The sequence below is a fragment of the Strix uralensis genome, chromosome 2 (genome assembly GCF_047716275.1).
Source record: "Strix uralensis isolate ZFMK-TIS-50842 chromosome 2, bStrUra1, whole genome shotgun sequence".
Taxonomy (NCBI): Eukaryota; Metazoa; Chordata; class Aves; order Strigiformes; family Strigidae; genus Strix; species Strix uralensis.
Genome location: NC_133973.1, coordinates 137,970,012 through 137,995,358, shown reverse-complemented (window position 1 = coordinate 137,995,358; position 25,347 = coordinate 137,970,012). Strand labels below are relative to the sequence as shown.

The following is a 25,347-nucleotide window of genomic DNA, read 5'->3' as shown; positions in this document are numbered from 1 at the left end:
ACTTCCCATTATTTTACACTGCAGCTGCAGGACCCACGGGAGAGGCAGGTCCTGTGGCAATGCAGGCAGGACACCCCGGACTACAGCTCTGCTACGAGCCATAAAGTCACCACCACGCTGCAGAGGAGAGGTAACAGGGGACATACAAGCCAGGCCGTGCTGGTGTGGAAGTCTTCCATCCCTGCTTCCGAACCCAAACAATCATCAGGCAAGAATTAGATTTCGCACCACCTCTGAAAGCAGCTTGAAGCCAGTTAATTCTTAATTTTTTTTCCAGAGTTCAAGCTTTCCATGACAACTAGACAGTAACTCGTTAGCTAGCATTCATCACTGGTGACACGGCTCACGGGCTGACAGCGACGGGCACTGCAGACTGACTGACACGTATCTGCAGGCTGTGTCTTGTCAAGTCACATTTAGAATTTAACTTAAGCTCCTCTCCCATTTACCCCTTAAATGCATTAGTGGAATAAAAGGTGGTTATTTTATTCCTTGAACACAGTACAATAGAGGCCAGCTCCCCACTGGGACACGCTTCACCACGCACAAAGTTACTTCTCGTGAGCAAAGCACCAGGCTGGGAGCCAGGAGATCCCCCGCCATCTCCCGTGGAGCACAGGGAGTTACTTATGTTGGTACTTCAACCGCACCCTTCGCTTCAAAATATTGAGGTTGACTTGCACTGGATCTTACTCATCAAACAGCAACTACCAGCTATGACCTTTCATCATTTCAGTGTAGTCAGGAGCTCTTTACACTGACGATTTTCTTGAACACTTTGATTTGCACACAATCCAATTAGATACCTGATGGTTAGAACTGGTACTAAGGATGGGGATCACCTCATCTACTTTCAGATATCACTAATGGAGGATGTGAAGTCCTCTCCCATCACAGATGTGCTCACTCTTTACCCCTCAAATCCCTCCAACTGGCCTGAATCTTCTTTCAGTTCATCCACCACTTTTGGTCGTGTTGCAAGGGCCAGTGTGTGAGATCATCTCCTACCACCAGCACAGTTCCTGCGAGACACAACCTTCCTGCCTCATCCTCACTCCTCTTGGCACGGAGGGTGTGCTGCCGCTGTAAGCCAAAACGGCTTGCTAACATTTGTTTTTCCTCTTCATCTTCCTTTTCATCTTACTAAATATTTTTTACTGAGAATAAATTAAAATGTCACTTCTGGTACGTGCAGACACAGATGAAGGTTGGTGGATTCATGAAGAAGAAATGGGTTTGAAGATAAGACAGTAACAAATAAGAGAGTTGGGGCCTATTCTTGAAGATAACAGGAACAAGGACAGCACAAATTAAAACAAACCAGCTCAAGACACAACACAGCTGCACAACACCTCCTAAACAGACCTTTGTGAGCACTCGTGAGCACTGAGGTCAACCAACAGACATGGGGAGGAAGACTACCAACGACCCCCAGGGACCCCTTGAGACCACAGATCCCAGAATCCCATAATCATCGAGGTTGGAAAAGCCCTTGAAGCTCCTCCAGTCCAACCATGAACCTCACCCTGACCGTTCCCAACTCCACCAGATCCCTCAGCGCTGGCTCAACCCGACTCTTCAACCCCTCCAGGGATGGGGACTCCCCCCCTGCCCTGGGCAGCCCATTCCAACGCCCAACAACCCCTTCTGCAAAGAAATCCTTCCTAAGAGCCAGTCTGACCCTGCCCTGGCGCAGCTTGAGGCCATTCCCTCTTGGCCTGCCGCTGGTTCCTTGGCTCAAGAGACTCATCCCCCCTCTCTGCACCCTCCTCTCAGGCAGTTGCAGAGGGCCAGGAGGTCTCCCCTCAGCCTCCTCTTCTCCACACTAAACCCCCCCAGTTCCCTCAGCCGCTCCCCATCACACCTGTGCTCCAGACCCTGCACCAGCTCCGTTGCCCTTCTCTGGACACGCTCGAGTCATTCAATGGCCTTTTTGGAGTGAGGGGCCCAAAACTGAACCCAGGAATCGAGGGGCGGCCTCACCAGTGCCGAGCACAGGGGTAAGATCCCTTCCCTGTCCCTGCTGGCCACGCTAGTGCTGATACAAGCCAGGATGCCATTGGCCTTCTTGGCCACCTGGGCACACTGCTCCTTTATGTCGCCTCACATAAAAGGACGCTGCCTGACCTTTTCCACTGACCTCTACGGCCTCATCAAAATGGAAAGCGAGAGAGAGGTTTGGCTGCTACTAAAGCCACATGAGCCCAAGTGCGTGGCTTTGGCTGTCCAGAGAGCTACAGTCTTGGCCCACCAGCCCAGGCTCCGTCATTAGGGAGGTCGTTAGGTAGGAGGGCTGTCAAGTTCACTTTCAGTGTCTGGGCGGGAGGTGTTGCCAAGTCTACAGAACAGGTGCCACAGCCAGGCTTTCTACCCGGGAAAGTTCTACAACGGGTCATTGATCCGTGCAAATTCTTCTGGAGAATCCAGTGCTGGATTCCTCTGGAGACACCCTGCATCTCCAGTACTGGGTGCTACCATGCTCAGCCCAGTCATCGAGAGAACCGCATCTGAGATCCCGAAGAGGCAGGTCCTAGGGAAAGCGGAACAGGATGGAAGCTGGTGGGGCAGGTACTGCTCTGCTGCCCTATGGGATCCGTGTGGGTGACCTCCTTGCTCCTAGAGATGAACAGAAGCCACCATCAGTGCAACGTGCCTCAGTTCAGCCTGTGATGATCTCACCCCAGCAGCTGGGTCACTGCAATTCCGGCATCAGCATCTACAGCAGAAAGCCAGGCCTTTCTGGTCGTTCAGGTCCTTAGAAGTTCAGGTTCTGATATGGTCAAACCGCTCTTCTTGGACCCTGACCTCCCGGCTGTCAGCACCAAGGAGATCCCTCTACTCCAGTTTTAGCTAACAAGCTATCATATATTTTAAGGTCTTCCTCATTTTAAAAGAACTGATCCCAAGTCCCAGTGCAGGACTTTAATCCACAACTTGCAGCCCAGGGGTGAGCTGTGGGTACCGACTGAGTCCCATGATAACACACAATGACGTCAGTTCCTTGGTGACTCCACCCATCTTCCTTCCCTGGACTTAGTGTATCCCTTGAAATGAATGTTCTTCCCGGGCACCTCACCAGGTACCACCTCCACGTGCTCTCAGTGACTCTCGGAAGCCCCTTCCTCTTCATTCAGCGCTTCTCTCCAGGCAAAAACCTTCCATGAAAACTTTAGCAGAGGACCACAAATGCCAGATGTAAGGCGGTCTAAGAGTGAAAGTGGGAGGTGACGAGGTCAGAACTGCTCTGCTCCGTTAACAACCCTCGACACCACTTCCCCCCCAGTGATAAGAAACATTTCCTTAGCTCTTAAGACAGCTGGGAGGCTCAAGTTTAATACGCATGGATATCATCTCTTACTGGCAAAATGTGTTCCAAAAGCCTGGCCCAGTTTTGGGCTGCGATCCAGCTCTGTAGGCAGGGAGGACTCGCTGGGTTAATAACAAGGCGTTGCACATTCAGCCTCCCTCTCCAATCATCTTTCAATCTCACCTCCTGCTTTTGGGACGTGCTGTCCCCTCCAGGCACTTCTGCACCAGACAGACGTTCCCAGAATCACAAATATTGATCATCCCTCTCCAATTTGCAGGTAATGGGACACTCAAGCAAATTAGCCCTTAGGAAAGGTAACGGCACCATCAAAATCCAGAGTAACCACGCTCATCAGCGTAAAGCGTGTGAATGGCATCGGAATAAGCAAGGGACTTGTAAAATCAGACGATGCTCGCAAAGCACGGTCTAAGCAATGCAGTCCCTGGGTAAAAATCTCAGGTTTCCCAGGGAGAAGAGGGGTAACTGCTCCAGTAGTTGTGGGGGTCAGTTAAGGAAGCTCTGGTGAAGGTGCTAGAGAAGGCAGAAAGCATTTTTCTCTCTTGCACTTCTTTCAGCTAATTACAGAATGACAGAATCGTCTGGGTTGGAAAAGCCCTTGAAGCTCCTCCAGTCCAACCATGAACCTCACCCTGACCGTTCCCAACTCCACCAGATCCCTCAGCGCTGGGTCAGCCCGACTCTTCAACCCCTCCAGGGATGGGGACTCCCCCCCTGCCCTGGGCAGCCCATTCCAACGCCCAACAACCCCTTCTGCAAAGAAATCCTTCCTAAGAGCCAGTCTGACCCTGCCCTGGCGCGGCTTGAGGCCATTCCCTCTTGGCCTGCCGCTGGTTCCTTGGCTCAAGAGACTCATCCCCCCTCTCTGCACCCTCCTCTCAGGCAGTTGCAGAGGGCCAGGAGGTCTCCCCTCAGCCTCCTCTTCTCCACACTAAACCCCCCCAGTTCCCTCAGCCGCTCCCCATCACACCTGTGCTCCAGACCCTGCACCAGCTCCGTTGCCCTTCTCTGGACACGCTCGAGTCATTCAATGGCCTTTTTGGAGTGAGGGGCCCAAAACTGAACCCAGGAATCGAGGGGCGGCCTCACCAGTGCCGAGCACAGGGGTAAGATCCCTTCCCTGTCCCTGCTGGCCAATTATCTATGAATAACGGGGTGAGTTTTAAATGGAGGATTCTCTGGCCCATATACCTTCCATTTCCTTCCTCGTGCTGCCAGGCGTTGGGGCAGAACAACGCTCTGTGCCAGATGTAGAGGGTCAGGCGTCCCTCCATAACTCACCTGTGCTCAACACCCTCAACAAGCCGAGTTTTAATTTGCTGATCAAGTTTTCATTAGATTAGAGGCAGAGCCTATTCAGCAGCGTGAATATAAATCTAAATTGACCCCAGTGATGAGTCAGAGGGCAATGCTTAACTGAAGCTTGCTGGGCAGTTCAATCGATTGGAGAAAGTGCTTTCTGCTTTTAATGGCTGGACCAACATATTGTTAAATAAATAAATACATACATACAATACAGGGGGTGGGGAAATCAATGATGAGATGGCTGGAGGTGACTGGGGCTGCGTCAGGAGAGACGTTGTGCCTGGACCACAGGCAGCTGGGGTTGGTGAACCAAGAAGTCCAGTGATCCCCATGACCGTGAGTTATCAGCACAATGCAAAAGCCTTGATGGGTTTTGATACGCGGCTGCCCCGAGCTCTGGCAGAAGCCACAGGTCCTGCCTGGACACAAAGAAGATCCCTTGTGTGGTTATATCTTAACTCTCTGTAAAACTCAGCAGGGGCAGGAGGGCTGGGGTAAGCTGCTGTTTGCACTCCAGTCCCTGTTCTCTCCTTTTTTTTCCTCAGATGAGGTCTAAATGTGGATGTGTGCCTTCTCAGGAATAAGTTTACACCTACCTGTGGCACAGAAAGCAGGGCAGCCACAGCATTCCCTCACTCTGTGGCGGTTTAGTATTGACCCAGATGAAAATGATCCTCCCCCCAAAAAAGGGATGAAAAGGGCTTATGGAATCCAAAAAAGAGAAAAAGCTCTTGGAGGGTGATAATTGTTATATTATTCACAACAGTTTTCTCTTGAGAGCGTGGCTCAGGTGGGCAGGAATGGCCGAGCGGACACCGTCCCTCAGAAACACCCGGATGAGGAGTAGTTGAAAGACAATAAAGCCCCAGTTATTAGGATGAAGCCCTCAAAATGTGCTGCCATCGCAGCTGAAAACCACCTTCAACTCCTCAGGTCTTTGACAGGCAACGCTATGGGCCCTACATGCTTCCAAAAGCATCCAGATATTTCTCCAGCTCTGCTGCAGACAGCGCTGAATGAGTTGCCTGAAGTGAAAGGAGTGAAAAAAATCCCAGGGAACAGATGTATGTACCTAATATAGGTAACAAGACTGCGCCAGTGAATCATGTCATTGCCCATGGACAGAAAATAGCTCCAGATAGGTCACCCTTCACTATAAGTCTTAGAACAATCCCACCAGAATATTACTATGCACGATGTATTGTTATTACCAATATAAAACATCTGTCCGGCACCTTCAGCGCACAAAATCTGGGTAGATGTGGAAGAGGCACAAGTCCCAGCAAACACGGAGGCAGAGAGCGAGCCACTTCCTGAGTCCTCTCCTCCTCCATCCTGGAGGAGGGCTGGCTGCAGGAGGAGGAGGAGGGCAAGGGAAGGGACAGGACCGTGCTGGGCCAAGCACTGTTGGTTCTGGTTCCACGTGGGAACCTCTGACCTGCAACTCTTTCTGTCTGCATGGAAAGAGAGAGAAGGAAAAGGAGAGCCGAGGCATGGGGAGGAGTCTGTTGTTGATGGTCATTCCCAGCAGGAAGCAAAGAGATCCAGACCTGAAGATGGAGGGAGAAGGAGAAAGGGTGTGCAAGAAGTCAAAGCCGTGAAAAGAAAATGGAGGAGAGAAGATGATGTTGGGAACAGCTGAGGGGAATCAGAGGCTAAAGGCCCTGATGAAACAAGAACAGGCATGTCTGGGGTGTGCTTATACCATGAGCCTCATCGAGGGCACCCCCAGAGAGCTCCCCGCCGACACCGAGCTGTGTGGTGCGGTGACACGCTGGAGGGAAGGGATCCATCCCGAGGGACCTGGGCAGGCTGGAGAGGGGAGAACCCTCTGAACCTCATGGAGGTCAACAAGGCCAAGGGCAAGGTCCTGCCCATGGGTCGGGGCAATCCCAGGCACAAATCCAGGCTGGGCGAGGAGTGGCTGGAGAGCAGCCCCAAGGAGAAGGACTTGGGGGGGTTGGGGGGTGGAAAACTGCCTGTGAGCCAGCAATGTGTGCTGGCAGCCCAGAAAGCCACCCGTGTGCTGGGCTGCACCCAGAGCAGTGTGGGCAGCAGGGCGAGGGGGGGATTCTCCCCCTCTGCTCCGCTCTGGGAGACCCCCCTGCAGTGCTGGGTCCAGCTCTGGGGGCACCAATAGCAGAAGGACACGGACCTGCTCGAGCGGGGCCAGAGGAGGCCACCAAGATGCTCGGGGGGCTGGAGCACCCCCCTGTGAGGACAGGCTGAGAGAGCTGGGGGGTTCAGCTGGAGAAGAGAAGGCTCTGGGGAGACCTTAGAGCGGCCTCCCAGGACTGAAAGGGGCTACAGGAAAGGGGGGAGGGACTCATCATCGGGGGGGGGAGGGATAGGATGAGGGGGAATGGGTTTAAACTGACAGAGGGGAGATTTTTGTGAGATCTAAGGCAGAAATTGTTCCCTGTGAGGGTGGTGAGGCCCTGGCACAGGTTGCCCAGAGAAGCTGTGGCTGCCCCCTCCCTGGAAGGGTTCAAGGCCAGGCTGGATGGGGCTTTGGGCAACCTGGGCTAGTGGAAGGTGGCCCTGCTTGTGGCATGGGAGTGGCACTGGATGATCTTTAAACCATCCTGTGATTCTATGGATGAACAAGCAAGACCCACTGGAAAGCACACGGAGGGACGGTTCACCAGCACAGAGCATTAAGGTTGTCCCCTCCTGCTCTAAGGGACGGTGAAGCAGTCTGTACAGAAGAACGCCCGTGGGCGAGGACAGATGGGGACAAGTTTCCAAGAGAATAATAAAAGAAATAAAGAAATGCTCTTTGGGCAGAGGTGCACCCTGCTCTTGTCCCTCCTCCCGCCTTCCCACTCACTGAGGGCATCACCCCAAGATTCAGGCAAAGCTGCTCCCTGTGTTTGGGGTGAGAACAAAGGGCTCATTTGTGTGTAAAACAAGATGGGTGTGTGAAAAAAGGGGTATATGGAAAAAGGGGGGAGGAAGATGCGCAGAAGTACTGTAGGAAAGAGGAAAAATGGAAGCTGGGAAGAAGAGGATTGACTCTTAAACCTGAGAAAACATGCACAAACTGACTTAAAGCAGGCACATGCCCATCGCTCTCACCCACATCCTCTGCTGTCCCAGAAAAAAGTGACCTCTCTGCGCCACGCAGTGTGCCCAGCTGCAGCTGAGACATTCTTTGTATCAGGGCTGACCCAGCGCTGAGGGATTTGGTGGAGTTGGGAACGGTCAGGGTGATGTTCATGGTTGGACTGGAGGAGCTTCAAGGGCTTTTCCAACCTGGATGATTCTGGGATTCTGGGATTTTCTCTCTCTTCTCTCTCCGCTGTGTAACAGGGGCACTGCTGCTGCTGTGACAGCCCTTACCAGCCCTGCAGAGGCTTAGCAGCTCCCAGTTTGTCCCTCTGGGTGCAGCTCCTCTCCACCACCCAAGCTGTGTCTGTAACTTTGGAAGCCCCTAAAATCATGTTCTGACCCCTCCCTCCCTGCCGGAGCGGTGCATCGATGGGAAGGGGCAGAAGCAGAACCAAGTGCCAGTGGTTTGGAACCACCCAAACCCATCCCATGGGAATTCCAGTTTCCAGGCTGCTCTGTGCCTTAGTTTCCCCTTCGGCACCATCAGTTCGCCGCTGGGAGGATGACTCGGTATTTCACTGCCGTTTTATTTCTGCTGAAACAATGGCAAACAGAGTAGCTGTGTGCAGAAAAGGTCACTATGCTACAAATGCACAGACACTCGGCCTGCTACGGTCCTAACTGCTTTGCTTTTTAATTTATGATAGCTTTGTCGCTCATTTTAACAAAGGCACCAAACCCACAAAGCTCTCAGTAAGCATTTAATAAAAGCTTAATTACTATAAATATGTTAAATGTGCAAAACTAGCAGGTGCAGCCAAGGGAAAGAAGCCCCTAGCAGTGGTTTTCACACAGCCTATAAATCCTCCCTTTTAAAACCGATGTCTTTCTGGGAGAATTAAGAAAGCACTTTAAAGTAGGTCTGGAAATGCAGAAGAGCAATAGGCTTTCACAAAGACTAAAAATAAAGCAGACGAGGAGCCACTCCAACTGCAAAACGTAAATGAAGAGTAAGGTGGAGCGTGTGTGTGTGTACGTGCACACCCGCTCGCCTGCGTTACTCCTCAGGCCCTGACAGAAAAGCAGAGTTATGGCACAGCGTCGCAGACTACACCAAGTGACAGTTATACCTTGTTAAGCTTAGACTAAAACTAGCATCACTGCCTCATCAGCGATGTCAAAGCCAGGGGAAATTCCCCCAGCAATGGGAATTACAGCGTAAAACCTTCCTTTGCTCATGTAAACGCGGTCACGGCTGATCTGTCTTTAGCCCACAGCCCAGTTACAACCTGTAGTATCGCAGAGCTGAGGAATTCAGGCCTGGACTCCCTCTCGCATCAGAAAAGAACCATGAATGAATCTATCCGCACTTCAGGAAGGGTCTGAAACAAGGTAATAAGCTAATGAAAAGAATAAATAAAAGGAACCCCATTCTTTTAACAGTTTTTTATAGCATCAAAATTACCTTAACAAAGTGTTTTGAAAACACAGACACCAAACTGAAGTATTTGGCCACTTCCTTTACGTTTGTAACTATCACCACAGCAACGTTTGGGGGCTTAACGTGCTGGCACCACGTGCTGGGTATTTGCGGGGCAAGAGAGAGCCCCAGCTGCATGCCAGGAGAGACGCAGAGCGTAAGGGACACTAGGAAAAAGAACTAACTCCTCCAAGCCACAGAGTGGATTCTGGGAGTCCTGGTAGCCCGGGACTAGATCCCAAACCACCCCGGCTGAGAGGTGCCAAGGCTCCGCTGCTACGCACCCGTCTCCCCTCTGAAACCTCTCAGTAGGGAGGTACCACAACACCTCTTTACGTGTGTTTTGGACACAGGACATTTTCAAGAGGAGGAAAATGATCATCGTTTTGTTGTAAAAAGGAAAGACAGACCCCAAACTTGCCCGCTGGCACACGGGATTTCATCTTGTAGCTGATGGCAACTGACAGAAATCATTAATGCGGTGCCTCTGAAATTAAATTAAACATATGGACTGTAGCTGCCTAATTGGAAGACTGAGGGCTGTGAAAATTGGGAAACATTACAGAGCTAAAGGACAGGTCACAGAAATCTCCAACAGCACAGCAGAGACTGAAAACACAGTTCTTCTCTGAAAAACGACTTTGGGAAGACAGCAATTTGGGGCTGAAGGCTTACTTTTGCCTAGTGGTTCGAAGATGAAAACAGCTACCATGTCTCAGCCCCCTGAAGCTGCTCTGAGCAGCTTGTGCAGGTATCAGCAACCTCAAAAAAAGAAGCGGTGACAGAGCAAGCGGGTTAAACAAAATCGCACGAGCCTGCTCTCGCTGCAGGCTAAGAGTAAGCGCAGACGCTTGCTCAGCGGGCTGCGTCGTGACCGTCCCTGAGCCGCTCGTTACCTCCCCTCCGACGTGCAAGCCAGGCAACGACCCAGCTCACCTCCCCCTGCTTGACCGATGGGCTAAGAACCAAGAGTTGTAACAACTCATAATCCACCAAATCAGCTGCTGGGGCTGGATGAAGCGATTTTAGATCATCGCTCTTCACAGAGGGACCACGCTTCAGAAAAAAATTAATCCTGCATCCTACTGCAAAGTGGGGTAAGTCGTATTTAGCTCCAACCTCATGTATGTACAAGGGTTGTAAGAGATCTAGAAAACCAGCAGGCACTCTGCTGGGAGGGAAAAACTAATAAACATTTAAAATTCTGCAGGCAAACCCATGCCACTGAGCCAAAGCCCTCAGCTCCCCAGGCTGTGCCTTCTCCACTTCCAGAGCCGGCTGCACACACAACGCCCGGCTCTGCTGGCTCCCTGCAGGCTACGTCTGTGATTTGTCAGGGATTTCAACCTCTCTCTGTGTCGTGTTCCAGCTCAATCAATACCTTTCCCAGCCAGCAGCGAGACCCCACTGCCGACATTACAAAGCTAGAAGCGGTACGGAGGGCCAAACCCACCCAGCGGGATCAACAGAGTGGTTACACCAGGAGTAAGCCTGGCTTGTGCTCGTGTTTGCCTCCATGAAGTATCTACTCTTCCACTCTATTGTCGGAGACACGTCCTACCAACCTTCAGATATTCAAGGACTTCTTAATTTTCAATTAAAATCAGTATTCATCCAAAATGTGGGAAAAATCATTTGCCCAACACAGCTAAAAGCTTGTGGGTTTTTTTTTTGCCAGGTACCCAAATAAGACACGCCGCCGTTATCGCTCTACCAGCCTGTAACAAGGGACCAGCACGCGGGCGCTGAACGTTTTTTACCGCCTAGATGTTTTCATTAGCATTTCTACCTGATTTTAGAGCCGATTTTAGGTCATTATTGTACCATGAACAGCCTTTCTCCCCGTCTCCTCTTTGCCTTTGCAACTCGGGCAGCCCTGTTCTGGTCCACCAGTCACTCGGAATGGTCAACAGCCGTCACACTCCGTTGCTGACCATTGTCCACTGGTAAAGGTGGGAGGCTCCGAAGCCCGTCCCTCCACGGCCGGGCAAACAACGGGGCCCGTTGCTGCTCGGACATCAAAGTTAAACAAACAGCCCCAAGCCCCCGCCTCTGGGCTCGTCTTAAGGAGCTCCCCAAGGAGGTCACGACTTTCAGCTTGTCATAGCACACATCAAAGTTTGCACCACACACGAACTCGGCACATGGATTCGAATCGTGTCGCCCGAGAGCGGATATTCAGCTTTTGTGCGCCGCTTTAATCCTGTGTTTTCCCAAGTAATTAGGCTTTTTTGCTTATGAACTTGTGACTAAGTAAAGCATCCCCGAGAGGTTGTAACATCAAAGCTCATTCTCCCGTCTGTCCCACGTTTTCCAAAATTGGATTTCTTTTTCTCTTTTTTCCTTAAATAAAAAAACTAATTGAATTTAGTTGTAGACTGAATATATTTAAGAGTGTCTTTAAAAGGTTACAAGAAGCCACAGCGATCATCATGGGAACTGAGGAGGGAGGGCCCAGCATTCAGCCTTTTTTGCTTCAGAAAGGCCTAGTGTGAAAGACCCAGCCATGGCCCCGCAGCCCGGGAGGGACGCGGCAGCTCTTCCGGGAGCTATTTTGGACGGTGGGGTGTTAGAACACCCTCCACAACGCCACCCCAAGGACACGGACCCATCGGAGGGCCAAAATCAATGGCCAATTCAGCCAAATCGACGGGCAATTCTGGGACTGCAGGGCAGCCTAACCTCCACCTGTCACCCAACACACCAGGCGAAGGAAAAGTGAAAAGCTCCCCCGGGTTTAGCTTGCCCAAACCAGCCCAAACTTTATGGAAACTCTCTCTGAGCTCCGTAGGACTCTACGAAAAGGTGAGGCAGCTGTGATTTACCCGCTACATGTCGGTAAAGCTGAGACAAACGTACCTGGAGTTCCTGCTGATAGCAGCCACCATGAGAGCAGTCCAGCCCAGCTTGTGCCTCGCGTTCACGTCAGCGCCTTCCAGCAACAACCTGGCCAGAGGAGAGACATGTTCAGGAAGAAAATGCAGAGAAATGATCCCGAGCAGAGCAGAGCTAATGAAGGAAAGCGTGATATTTTACTTCGCAGGCACCTGCTCTGGCGCAGCCTAGAAGACTTGGCATGAAAAGTGGATTCAATCCAGTTTCTCATCGCCTACAGACTGAAACGAAGTGGCAGGGGGTAACTAGCACAGCCCTTTCAACTGGCGCAGTGCCAACCGTCTCCTTTTCTTTATTTCTTTCTTCTATTCAGCCTAATACCAGAAGAACCAGCCAGCAGCACGGTGGAGAGCAAAGCTGATCAACCCACAGGTTTGGATCTCCAGCTGCTGTGCACCCACGAGGGTTTGGGAAGCAGCTCAGCAGCTCTCCAAAGCCCACACCAACGGGAGATATTTTGCAGTTTTCTTACATGACGTGAGAACAAACAAGACAAACCCAAAAAATATGAGGCATCGAACTACCCTTGGTACTTTTCCTGCAAAATTTTCTCAGCCTTTGCACCGTTTCCCTAACCCCTCCCCGGCACCTTTTAGCAATGTTGCTCCTACACGGCTTCTGGTGGTTTTTACTTTTATATTCTTCAGACTCCAAAGTGTCAAAAGGCTTCTCCACCCTTTCAGCACCCTCTGATCTTGCAGCAACACCACTGTTACTCTGAGCACCAGATTCCAAGCAGTACCTTAGAACAGTGACATTTCATAGACAAATTTACTCAACGCTCCTCTTTCACGGCCAACCATGGGAACCAAAGAACATCCTGTGGCCAAACCCATGGGAATGTGGGGAGTCTAGCCCCCCCCAAAAGTGCCTGTGCTCCCCCCAGCTAATGGCAAGGGACAGGTCTTTGAGGAAGCTAATTCAGCTCGTCTTAAACCAAGACCTCATGGCCCTCTCCAACTCCCTGAAAGGAGGGTGCAGAGAGGGGGGATGAGTCTCTTGAGCCAAGGAACCAGCGGCAGGACAAGAGGGAATGGCCTCAAGCTGCGCCAGGGCAGGGTCAGACTGGCTCTTAGGAAGGATTTCTTTGCAGAAGGGGTTGTTGGGCGTTGGAATGGGCTGCCCAGGGCAGGGGGGGAGTCCCCATCCCTGGAGGGTTGAAGAGTCGGGCTGACCCAGCGCTGAGGGATCTGGTGGAGTTGGGAACGGTCAGGGTGAGGTTCATGGTTGGACTGGAGGAGCTTCAAGGGCTTTTCCAACCTCGGTGATTCTGGGATTCTGGGATTCTGTGAAGTGCCAACCCCAGACGGTATGAAATGACAGTCTGGAAGCACCACTCTCTCTGCAGACCCCAGGGAAGTTCAGACTTCAGACACAAATTTTAGAGCCCTCCAGTTAAATGAGGCGAGACAAAGTCATGTTCAAGTCCACGACTACAATGCCATTTACCTGCCAAGAACAAGGTGCCGCCGGTATCAAGCCAGGGCAGCCATGGGTCAGGTTTTAGAAAGGAGAGAGGACTATGCAGGAGGCAGCAGTTCTTCCCCTCTCAGCTCATCCTTCTCCCTTTTCCCAAACAGAGGCTTTTCCATGCTCCTTCCTGGGTGAGGCCATTCCTGCCCAGCACATCCTCCGTGCAGGTGTAACAGGGATGGAACGACTGTTACACTCCGTGCTGCGAGAGACACGAGCGAACACACGCGACACGTTTCACACTCGAAGTTCTTTAAAATCCCCCCAGATAAGGGAGTTGGTGGCAGCGGGGGCCACTTGCATGCACTGGGAAAGTCAGACAGCAAAAGGATGCTGAGAGCTGTGCGCCCAAACTGGGCCACCCTTTTCAAACTCACTGCCCCCAGCTGGCTGTGCTGGCAACTCTGTCAGGTGGGTAATAAAGAGCGCTGGGGTGAAATGAGTAAAAAGCAGATAAAGGTACCGTATTCCTCTTCCTGCAGTTGGAACAAACAAAGGAAAGCACGAGCACTAGCCTGGCAAACACCCCCGCTGCACACAGAGTCTCTGCAAACCCCAAAATCCCCACAGCCATTTCGCTAAAGACTTATCCCAAGGAACAAATATATAATCCTACAGGTATTTCCAACCAGCAACACCAATGCCTCAGCTTTGGCTCATGTCTTGAAGCCAAGTTCTTCCCGCTGCCCTGAGAAAGTAGCCAGGTAATTGTCATCCCAATTAGACGCCCAAAATGATCCGTATTCCCCCTCCAGCTGAACTTTTTGCCCAATTAGATCGGGACTGTGGGGGCACGAGACGACAGCAGGCAGGTGGCTTCAGCCAAGCCCTACAGAGAAGCATCTCAATCTTCTGGCCCAAGTGGTACAATATGTAGGTAGCGGGTACAGGTAGGTAATTTGTCCACTTTTTTTTGACAGGGTGCTGGTGCCCTGGTGCTGGACGCTCTGAACTGCTCATCAGGCCCTTGGATTGAGATCCAATAGCAAAGAAAATAGTAAAAAAAGTAACTGGTAGCCTTTATTCAGAGCTCCCAACGTGGTTCAGAAAGCCACGACCTCTGTCAATGATCCACAGCACCAACGGATTTCTGTTCTCTTACAATTAAGTTTCATGACAATGAACCATTTGGCAGGTAAACAAGAGGTCCTGGCTCCAAAAAAGTTTGATACTTGATACTACATGGTAGCAGAGGGACAAACTTTCATGCAGAATCCGTATTTACTAATATCCAGTCTGACCCTGCCCTGGCGCAGCTTGAGGCCATTCCCTCTTGGCCTGCCGCTGGGTCCTTGGCTCAAGAGACTCATCCCCCCTCTCTGCACCCTCCTCTCAGGGAGTTGGAGAGGGCCATGAGGTCTCCCCTCAGCCTCCTCTTCTCCACACTAAACCCCCCCAGTTCCCTCAGCCGCTCCCCATCACACCTGTGCTCCAGACCCTGCACCAGCTCCGTTGCCCTTCTCTGGACACGCTCGAGTCATTCAATGGCCTTTTTGGAGTGAGGGGCCCAAAACTGAACCCAGGAATCGAGGGGCGGCCTCACCAGTGCCGAGCACAGGGGTAAGATCCCTTCCCTGTCCCTGCTGGCCACGCTAGTGCTGATACAAGCCAGGATGCCATTGGCCTTCTTGGCCACCTGGGCACACTGCTGGCTTGAGGCATGGCCCTACCTTGCAGGGACAGGAGAGTTTAGGTTTAGACTGGCTCTTAGGAAGTATTTCTTTGCAGAAGGGGTTGTTGGGCGTTGGAATGGGCTGCCCAGGGCAGGGGGGGAGTCCCCATCCCTGGAGGGGTTGAAGAGTCGGGCTGACCCAGCGCTGAGGGATCTGGTGGAGTTGGGAACGGTCAGGGTGAGGTTCATGGTTGGACTGGAGGAGCTTCAAAAGCTTTTCCAACCCAGATGATTCTGGGATTCTGTGTGATTCTGTGATTCCGAGCCGGGTGATGGCAGCTGGGGCGCGGGGCAGATCTCTATCTCTGGAGATCAGCTCCCATTGCAGCTATGCAGACGGAGGGTGTTTGCACTCACAACAGATAAGCAGATCTGAGCGGGATCCGCAGCCACTGTTGGTCACAGCCGTCACCTGCTCTTGCCTGGAGGGACACTGTCTGCAGGAGAAATCCACACCACCGCTCCATCTGTGCCAGCATGTGCCAGCGCATCCCAGAGAGCGGCTCCTTCAGATGAAAAACCTCTCTCGCTGCCGCTGCGGGGACCAGCTTCAGCCCCAGCTCCCCCAGAAACCACGAGGAGCCGTAGCCAAGCCCAGCAAGAGATGGAGGAAACCTACACTGAGATCTTATCGTCTCCCCTCCGACCCACCCTCAGTGCTTTGGAAAATCCTCTCCCAGGCAGCGTGACGCCCAGTCACCTTCCACTCTTCTCACAGACGGACGTGTACAAGCTATTTCTGAATTTCATTGTATTTACTAGGCCATTTGGAAGTACTTTGAACACACTAACTTCCACCTCGCCCCCTCCCTACAGTGTGTCAATCTGACAGGCTAATAGCCACATAAAATCCAGCAAATAAAGGAAAATATTACTGCAATGGAGAGGAAGCCTGACAGGGGAACCCCAGAGAGGCAGGGGGAAGCCAGACACAAATCCACCCGAGGTACGAAGGCATTGGTTAAATGAGGGTCGAGGCAGCCGCAGCCCTTCAGGCAACTTTTGCCTGACAGCTAAAACCTCACAGCCCAACACCAACCACTTATTAACGGGGGTTAATTAATGTAATCCACAAAGTATCAGCCCCATTTGCACGTGACCATGGTATTAATATGATTTAACACTAAAGGTGCAAACAGACCGTCCCGGTCGCCCTCCACCAGCCACTGGGTCACTCTGCTGCAAGAGTTTGGTTTTAATTCCACATGGGGTGAATTTTAACATTTGGTTTCCCGTGACAGGGAACCGCAGCTGAACACTTCAGCATCTCCTTGTGAGACAGAGGACAGACCGGCAGCCTTCACTTAAAGCACTTTGGAACCACGAAAAATGACATTTTGACTCACTGGAAGGCTTTTTCTCTCTGCAGACATACTGCAAAGCATATTCAACAATGAATTATCTTCATTCTTAGATAAAAAAATAATGAAATAAGATGCTAGTCCAGCAGTCAAACCTGTTAAAACATAGTGCATCCAACAGGAAGGATGCTGGAGCCTCTGCTGCGGGATTCGATTACGGTCTTGGAGCTAAGATATTAGAATTAATCAAGTAGTTTTCCATTCAGGAATCTAATCGTAAGCATCTGGAATGCCACATGTCCGAGCCCAGGGAGAGAATTACCAGCGTCACATCATCTAGCATAATACGCACTGACATTTCATTTAGGAGCTGGATTTTTTTTTTTTTTTTTTAAATCATTGCAATGTGCTCAGCAACTTAACAGATTTTCTAGACAACTGAACTTTATGTTCAGGGTCTTCAAGCCTATCATTAATTTTTTCCCCGCCTGATTTAATGATATGACAATCGATAAAGCGACAAGCACTGCTCAGATCCTAGACAGCCAAATGTATTTACCAGCAGGAGTATTTTTTTAATTGAATAAAACCCTCTGGTCAATGTTGAGGATGTTTATCCACATTTTAACCAAATAAGACCCAGGACACTCACTCTTGCCTCCTAAGGAGTTTCTCACGCCTGTATCGCTCCCTGAGCACCATTTTCAGTGTTAAATGACAAACTGGTCCTCGGACACGGCAGCACCGCCACGACCCGGCCACCAGAACCCTGATAAAGGGCAGGTGCTTCTGCTGTTTGGTGGTGTGTTTGTGTTTTAAGGATTTCAGAAAAACCTTTTGTGGGTTTTTTTTTCAGGCTTTTAGGGCAGAAAGTTTGTCCGCTTCTCAACTAGATGGGATATTCTGCATGAAGTTTTTCCTGACTCATTTTGAATGGTTAGAGCCTGCGAGCGAGCAGCGCCGGCTCCCGGGGACGTCCCGTCTCCCTGCAGAGCCCCAGCTCCGAGGGCAGCACCGGGGACGCTCCGCAGAACGGGAGATGTCTCTGGAAAGGAGCAGAAGCTCCGGAGCAGCGCGGGGCCTTGGCCAGCAGAACATCCCTGCCTGCTCTGGAATTTGCCGGAGGAGCCTGGGCAAAGCGGCGCCCAGCGCTTTGTGCTCTTTTACCTCGAGACAGCCGCTCGCAAAGCTCCAGCGCTTTGATCCAAAAAAAAAAAAAAGAAAAAAGAGCCCAAGTCGGTTGCGACAAGCCTTCTCCCCCTGCTGCCCCCGGACAGATGTGCCTCCTATTCACCCCGCTGCCGGGGTTCTGGGTGACTAACTCGGTGACACCGCGCTCACAGCCGAGCCCAGAGGGCATGTTTGAGTTTGTGCTCAGCGCCCGGAGCGCGCCCAGCGCTCCCTCCTGACAGGTGGAGGAAGAGGAAGCTGGAAACTTGAACTTTTGCGACAACAATAGCTTCTGTTTCTCTCGGCCACTTAAAACATCTCCCCCGGCCCTTCCCCAATATGTCACTGTTTAACTGCGGGGTGGGGGACACCCTCCAACGTGCTCAGCCTCTCGGGACTCACCCTCCGCTTTGCAGAAGAGCGGGGGAGAAAAACATCCAAACCCAACAATATCTCCGAACATGAAAGCACAATCCCCATCAGAGGCCAGCAAAAGGATCTGCCTGGTTGGGAGAACGCGGCGAGATGCTGAAAAAAGCTTTTGATCTTGCTGCTGTCTTCCTCGAGACCGCTCGTGTCCGCTGCCCGAGCCCTCCCGGTCATCTCGGGGCCAGGAACACAGCGCGGTGTGAAAACACACCAGCCCTCGAGGCGTGGGGCAGCGTCGGGGGGGGGGGGGGGGGGATTCAAACAAGGCTCAGGGAGGGATGAGGAGAGGAGCAGGCTGCTCCCAGGACACAGGGGGCCTGGAGGGGACGGTGCCCCGAACCCCAAACAGCACATGATATGTGGAGAGGCAAGTGGCCAAGGAGAGACTGCCAGAAATAAATTTCCAAAATCAAAGTGAAGATCTTATAGATCATAGAATCATGAGATGGTTTGGGTTGGAAGGGACCTTAAAGACCAACCAGTTCCACCCCCTTGCCCCAGGCAGGGCCACCTTCCACTAGCCCAGGTTGCCCAAAGCCCCGTCCAACCTGGCCTTGAACCCTTCCAGGGAGGGGGCAGCCACAGCTTCTCTGGGCAACCTGTGCCAGGGCCTCACCACCCTCACAGGGAACAATTTCTGCCTTAGATCTCATCTAAATCTCCCCTCTGTCAGTTTAAACCCATTCCCCCTCATCCTATCCCTCCCCCTCTGATGACGAGTCCCTCCCCCCTTTCTTGTAGCCCCTTTCAGTCCTGGGAGGCTGCTCTAAGGTCTCCCCGGAGCCTTCTCTTCTCCAGCTGAACCCCCCAACTCTCTCAGCCTGTCCTCACAGGGGGGTGCTCCAGCCCCCCGAGCATCTTGGTGGCCTCCTCTGGCCCCGCTCGAGCAGGTCCGTGTCCTTCTGCTGTTGGTGTCCCCAGAGCTGAAGTTTCAGAAGGGAAACCGAGCTCCCAGATGAGAGCAGGGTTGTCTGAGGGCACAGAGGGGAGATTTTGTTGTTCAAAACAGGCTGATCAAGGAAGAAAAGGACTAGGGACACACACACCCCACCTCCTGCTACTGCCCAGGGAACAGGGGAGGGCAGGAATTTAGAAGTGCTGGCTTCACTGCTGGCTAACGTGTGCTATGGTTGGCATCCAGGTTTGGGAGGAAGCGAACATGCAGCCTCACCCGAAGGAGCCCTGAGTCACTGCTGACTTCCCAAGTCACTGCAACACAACAGCCAAGATGTGCGTTGGAAAAATACTGCACCAGCCTGAGAGGCTGTGTCTGGCAGCAGCCAGGAGCAGATAGTGGGGGAGCGAAGATGAGTAATCACTGTTTGCAGAGGGATTTGAGCATAATACACTGACTTCTGGTGATCCACAACACACTGGTTTCTGAGCTGGAGGTGACACGTGGTTACCTGAGCTCAAGTTTCCAACTCCCTGGCATCCACCGAGTTTCACAGAGTATGTGCTACGCAAGAAAACACTTTGTATTTCTTTTCAACCTGCTGCCTGACATCTCCCTGGGTGCTCCCTGGCTCCTGAGCTGGGAAGAAGGGGAATAATTGCTCCCGTTCCTCACGGTTGCTTGTGGTTGTACAGGCCATTTCCATGCTGGCTGATTGCCCTTCCCAGCACTGCCAAACCTGGAGCTGCTGGGCCACCTCCCTCGATCCCAGAATCAGAATCCCAGAATCATCTGGGTTGGAAAAGCCCTTGAAGATCCTCCAGTCCAACCATGAACCTCACCCTGACCGTTCCCAACTCCACCAGATCCCTCAGCGCTGGGTCAGCCCGACTCTTCAACCCCTCCAGGGATGGGGACTCCCCCCCTGCCCTGGGCAGCCCATTCCAACGCCCAACAACCCCTTCTGCAAAGAAATCCTTCCTAAGAGCCAGTCTGACCCTGCCCTGGCGCAGCTTGAGGCCATTCCCTCTTGGCCTGCCGCTGGTTCCTTGGCTCAAGAGACTCATCCCCCCTCTCTGCACCCTCCTCTCAGGGAGTTGCAGAGGGCCAGGAGGTCTCCCCTCAGCCTCCTCTTCTCCACACTAAACCCCCCAGTTCCCTCAGCCGCTCCCCATCACACCTGTGCTCCAGACCCTGCACCAGCTCCGTTGCCCTTCTCTGGACACGCTCGAGTCATTCAATGGCCTTTTTGGAGTGAGGGGCCCAAAACTGAACCCAGGAATCGAGGGGCGGCCTCACCAGTGCCGAGCACAGGGGTAAGATCCCTTCCCTGTCCCTGCTGGCCACGCTAGTGCTGATACAAGCCAGGATGCCATTGGCCTTCTTGGCCACCTGGGCACACTGCTGGCTCATTATCAATCAATCCCCCCCAGGTCCCTCTCTGACTGGCAGCTCTCCAGCCACTCCTCCCCAAGCCTGTAGCACTGCTGGGGGTTGTTGTGGCCCAAGTGCAGCACCCGGCATTTGGCCTTAGTGAAACTCCCCCAGTTGGCCTCAGCCCATCGCTCCAGCCTGGCCAGATCTCTCTGTAGATCCTCCCTACCCTCGAGCAGATCAACACTCCCACCCAACACTCCTGCACTCTGGCCAGAGTGATAAACACCCCTGTTAGTTGGAATAAACTCTGTGGTGGCTACCAGATGCACTGCACACACACAGATACTACCACGCATCCAGTCACACCAGCCGAGTCAGTGTTTGCTTTCAGAGTGAGAGATTTGGGCACAGCAAAGGGTTTCAAGCTGTTTTGGAAGGAGGGATGAGATCTTCCGTCTCTTGCAGCTGGCTGGAGGCCGACTGCAAAGAGATCGGTCTTATGACTCAGCGTGCAAACACCATCCGTCCTGGGAGGACAAAATACAACAAGAAGCATGAAAAAAAGGTCACTAGAGAGGAAGTGTTAAAGCAAAACGCTCCTGTGAAACCAGCGAGAAACCGAGCAGCGACAAAATTCCCACTTTCTATTTTTCCTCCTCAGTCCTCACTGCCCTGTTTGGGAAACCTGCTCTGCGGTGCTGCCTGGTGAAGGCCGTTCCCTTGCGGTTTCTCAGCTCTCCAGCACAGGAGAGCACAGCCCATACAAGCCTCCTCCGATATTTCATAGCCAACACGAAGAAATCTGGGCAGTTGTGTCTGCTCCAAGCCCCCGAGGCCGTGTGCCAAGTCAAAAACTTCCACTGAAACAAAGTACTGTATAATTTGGTCCACGTGTTAGGAGAAAAGATTAAAGGGGACGTTTACAGGAAAAACATCTGTTTATCCTAAAAAACCCAGGTGTCCATTAACTCAGATACCTACTAACAAATACAGGCCTGGCGAGGGTAAACAGACAGCATAATATAAAGCGTGTAGCAACGGAAGTAAATGTAATTATAAATAATCTTCCAACCCTGTCTCCAACCCTCCCGCACTGCTGAAGACATTTCGCAGCTGTTTAGGGCAGAAGATAAGGTCCACGTCTGGCTGGTGGCCAGCAGCAGTCAGGCTTCGGTAGCCGCTGACGTGACTCCTACATGAGCTCCGATTTGGGCTCATTTCAGACAAGGGACTTTCAAAAATCCACCCCCACGCCGAGGAGGGTGTTGTTCCGCGTTGGTAACCAAAGTCTGATTCGCTACAGAGGGATTTTTTTTGCCCAGTTTATGCTTTCACACGCAGTTTCTGGATTCTTGAACGAACCTTTGAGGTGGGAAGCAAACAGACGGTGCTGCTGCACCCCTAACCCACCCCCTGCGCCAGAGAGGACCGAAAGGGAGACAAGGGCAACGTCCAACTAGAAATAAACTCGTCTTCACGGATCTGCTGTGGTTCTGGCAGCTTAACTCCGCTCCTCCTAGCCATTTAAACATAAAAAGATATATAAAAGGCGTAAAAGACAAGTACAAATACTGCTCTGGCCTCGCTGCTAGGACTGTCCAGGCCCTGCACGTCACATGTGCCGCAGAGCAGAAAGGGCTCGTGCCCTTCCAGAAGAGCAGCCTTGTTTTCCAGCACATCTCACCACCGTGCCGGGTACAGCTCAGAAAATAAATCACCACCATGACTACAGAGTGCAGCCAGCACAGCTGCTCACGCAGCCCAGGAGCCTCCACAGCCACAGGTTAAATCTTTCCCCACTATCAGGCTAAAACAGCATCGTTACAGTGGGGAAACATGCCTGGCCCTGCCAGCACGCACTCCCGTACGTGCCGGGTACACCCCACAGCGGCGTTTCTGCGACTGATCTGAACCTGAATTATGTGGGGACTGACCAGCCCTGGGGAAAAAAAAACCAACAAGAATTACATGGGAACTGACCAGCCCTGAAGAAAAAAAAAAAACAAACAAGGATTATGTGGGGACTGACCAGCCCTGGAAAGAAAAAAACCCAAGAACTACACGGGGACTGACCAGCCTTGGAGAAAAAAAAGAATTATGTGGGGACTGACCAGCCTGGAAAGGAAAAAAACCCCAAGAACTATGGGGGGACTGACCAGCCCTGGGAAAAAAAAAAAAAACAGTAAGAATTACGTGGGGACTGATGAGCCCTGGAGCATGGTGCTGGTGATGGCAAGGGGGAAGGACTGGATGGTGGGGCTGGTAATGGACCAGGACCACCCTCCGCCCAGCGGGGCAGAGCGGGGTGTTCTTGCTGTTGGGATCAGGAGCATTTCTCAGGCATTTCTCAGGCCCACTGTGGCCAGTGGCCCGATCTGGGCTGAAGCCCATTGTGCTGCAGAGGGGAACTTGTGCTCGCCAAGCTTTGTCGCCTACACGAGGGAGCAGAGACAGCCGCAGCCTGAGAGGAGACAGCGCAAGGATGAGTCAGAGACAGCCTGGCCAAAAGGGAGAGATCACTGTTTGGGGCGATCTCTCCTGTCTCTGCAACTCCTCCACCTAAAAAACATCAGTCTGGGGAAAGGTGCAGCAGCTGAGACGGAGCTCCCAGCCCCACAGCCGTGCCTGGCTGGATCCCTCCAGGAGCCGGAGAGCGCCTGGTCACCTCCAGATCTCAGAATCCCAGAATCATTTAGGTTAGAAAAGACCTTGAAGATCATCTAATCCAACCATCTCCTCAACACACAGATTTGGGTTGCTGCCCGCTGTCACGAGTGAGCCCGAGAGCAGCCGTCTGACACATGCGCCGCGTTTCCGTGAGTCACAGGCGTGCGGTGCCTAGGAGAACACTGCTCCATCATCTTTATCTGGCGAGAAAACTCTGCTGTAAGCCTGCAGTTTTGTGGGTGGCTTATTAAGAAACAACACTGGAACAGAGAGAATCAATATTAATACTGAATATAAACACAGGGGGGATCGAGGCAGTAATTCTTTATGGCTTTGCTTCTCGCTTTCCCTCCAAACGCGCCGAACGACTGAGGCTGAGGGAAATTAAACTATCCACATTAATTAGGTGTTATCTTCCGTCCTGGCTAACAGCACGAAGGGCTTGAAGGGAATAGCTGGCTTGCTACACGCTCCGAAGGGAACGGCCTCAGAATTTAACACGTTCCTTGATCTCGATGAAGAATTCAGCCTCGTTTCTCACGTTTAACAAACAGTAAAGATGAGAAAACCTGTCTGGGAGCAGAGCGGAGACAGAGGGAAGAGGAGAGCCTGTCGCTCAGCCTTTGGACAGGTGATCCTAACGTGTGTGTTCACGGGAGGTCTGGTCGAAAGGCCTCTTCATCCTTAACCAAGGAAAACATTCCTGGTCGGAATAACATGAAATTCCCCCGAACATAAGCCTCCCGTTCATTTCTGACATACATAACTTCAGTCTTTTCAAGCCCGATTGAGACATTTCTAGTTACTGCCTGAACTAACACTCATTTTGTCTCATTGCTTGCCCTATTCAACAGTCCAACAGCAAAAAGGGACCCTGAGAAAGCCCACCAGAGTACCTTCTGTACGCCGTTTGTGAGCAGAGCTCGGCTGGCTCGTGGAAATGTCCTAGCCCAAACCCACAGCCATGGCACAAGGCACAGCCAGACCTTACCTTGCCTTCACGTGCTGCCCCAAATTCCCAGACACAAACCCTCCTTTCAACCCCTTCAGCCCAATTTTCACCTGTGCCTGTGGTTCTTCAGGTTCCCAGACAGATCTGGACAGGCGCAGGACAGCTTGGTTTGAGATCAAAAGCTTTGATTTTCTATAACCGTTATCACCTATTTCCCACCTCCACTCATGTCCCCAGGGCTGGAACAAAGCAGTGTGTTTGCCTGCGGCCCCGTCGAGCATCACCTGCTTCCTCACACCCGTGGAAGCTCTCACCACCCAGCAGCACCCCGCTATCTGCCGCTTCTCCGTACATCATTGAGGAGTTTGGCAGCTGCCTGATGCTCCTCTAACCATCACCATTGCCCCATCTTCTGCCCTTCCTACTCAACTGATGGGATCAACTTTTAACTAATTTTAAGGAATAGGACCAGGAGATGGAAATAAGCAGCAAAAAGCAGCGAGATGACCCGCCCTGGAAGATTTACAGTCCAAGATGGGGAGGCTGAGATCTTCTGGAAGCGTGACCTGCTCTGAAGAGCCAGGCTCCAAAAGTCACCATCTCCTCCAGTTCACAGAATCACAGAATCCCAGAATCATCTCAGCTGGAAAAGACCCTGAAGATCATCCAGTCCAACCATTCACCTCACACTGACCGTTCTCAGTTGATGACTCTGATGCTGCTGCTCCTGCCTCCTCCATCTGCCACATCATGTACCCCGTCCCCGTGTATTTAAGGTGTTATTTCTGAAGTCCCCCCTGACACACAACCCCTCCTTACATTCCTTCCTCCAAGAAATATTGCTTCACCCTTCCTTGCACCAGGTCACCATTACACTTTTCAGGAGCAGAACCTCAAAACAGGTGGTAGATCATGGACACCCATGCCGGGGCCTCTACATCTCCCGTTCCTCAACTGTCATTAATTTTAGGAACCAGATAGTGCTTATCTCACTGGCATTCAAATCCTCTACGGGGGTTTTCCACAAGGATGATACCCTTGGCCCCCTAATCCTACACGCTGGGGTGATGCAGGGCGTCACTCTCTTCCAAGAGAGAACATGCAACTCTTTGGGGGTAAGGGACAGAGTTACCCTAGAAGCTCTTCAGTGCTCTCCTTATAGCACAGCCTCAGCTCCAAACTGCCCCAGAGCCTCTCTCAACCCTATTTTCCCGCTGCAGTTAAGCACAACTACGACTTAACTCCTGGTTTCAAAATTATCTTCTTTGTACCTTGCACCTCTCTCTTTCACACGTCCATTTCCTAAACTTCGGGCCAAACCCTTGCATTTCTGGACATCCTATTATGATATT

The 25,347-nt window shown here is 52.0% G+C and overlaps 1 protein-coding gene across 1 annotated transcript in view; it reads right to left on the bottom strand.

Annotated features, from left to right (window-relative positions):
• Window positions 1-25,347, bottom strand: part of CLPB (ClpB family mitochondrial disaggregase) — a 96,550-nt gene that overhangs the window by 62,188 nt on the left and 9,015 nt on the right. Inside the window, exon 3 of the mRNA XM_074860611.1 lies at window positions 12,024-12,110. Coding sequence (XP_074716712.1) covers window positions 12,024-12,110 — 87 coding nt within the window. The remainder of the gene's footprint in view (window positions 1-12,023; window positions 12,111-25,347) is intronic.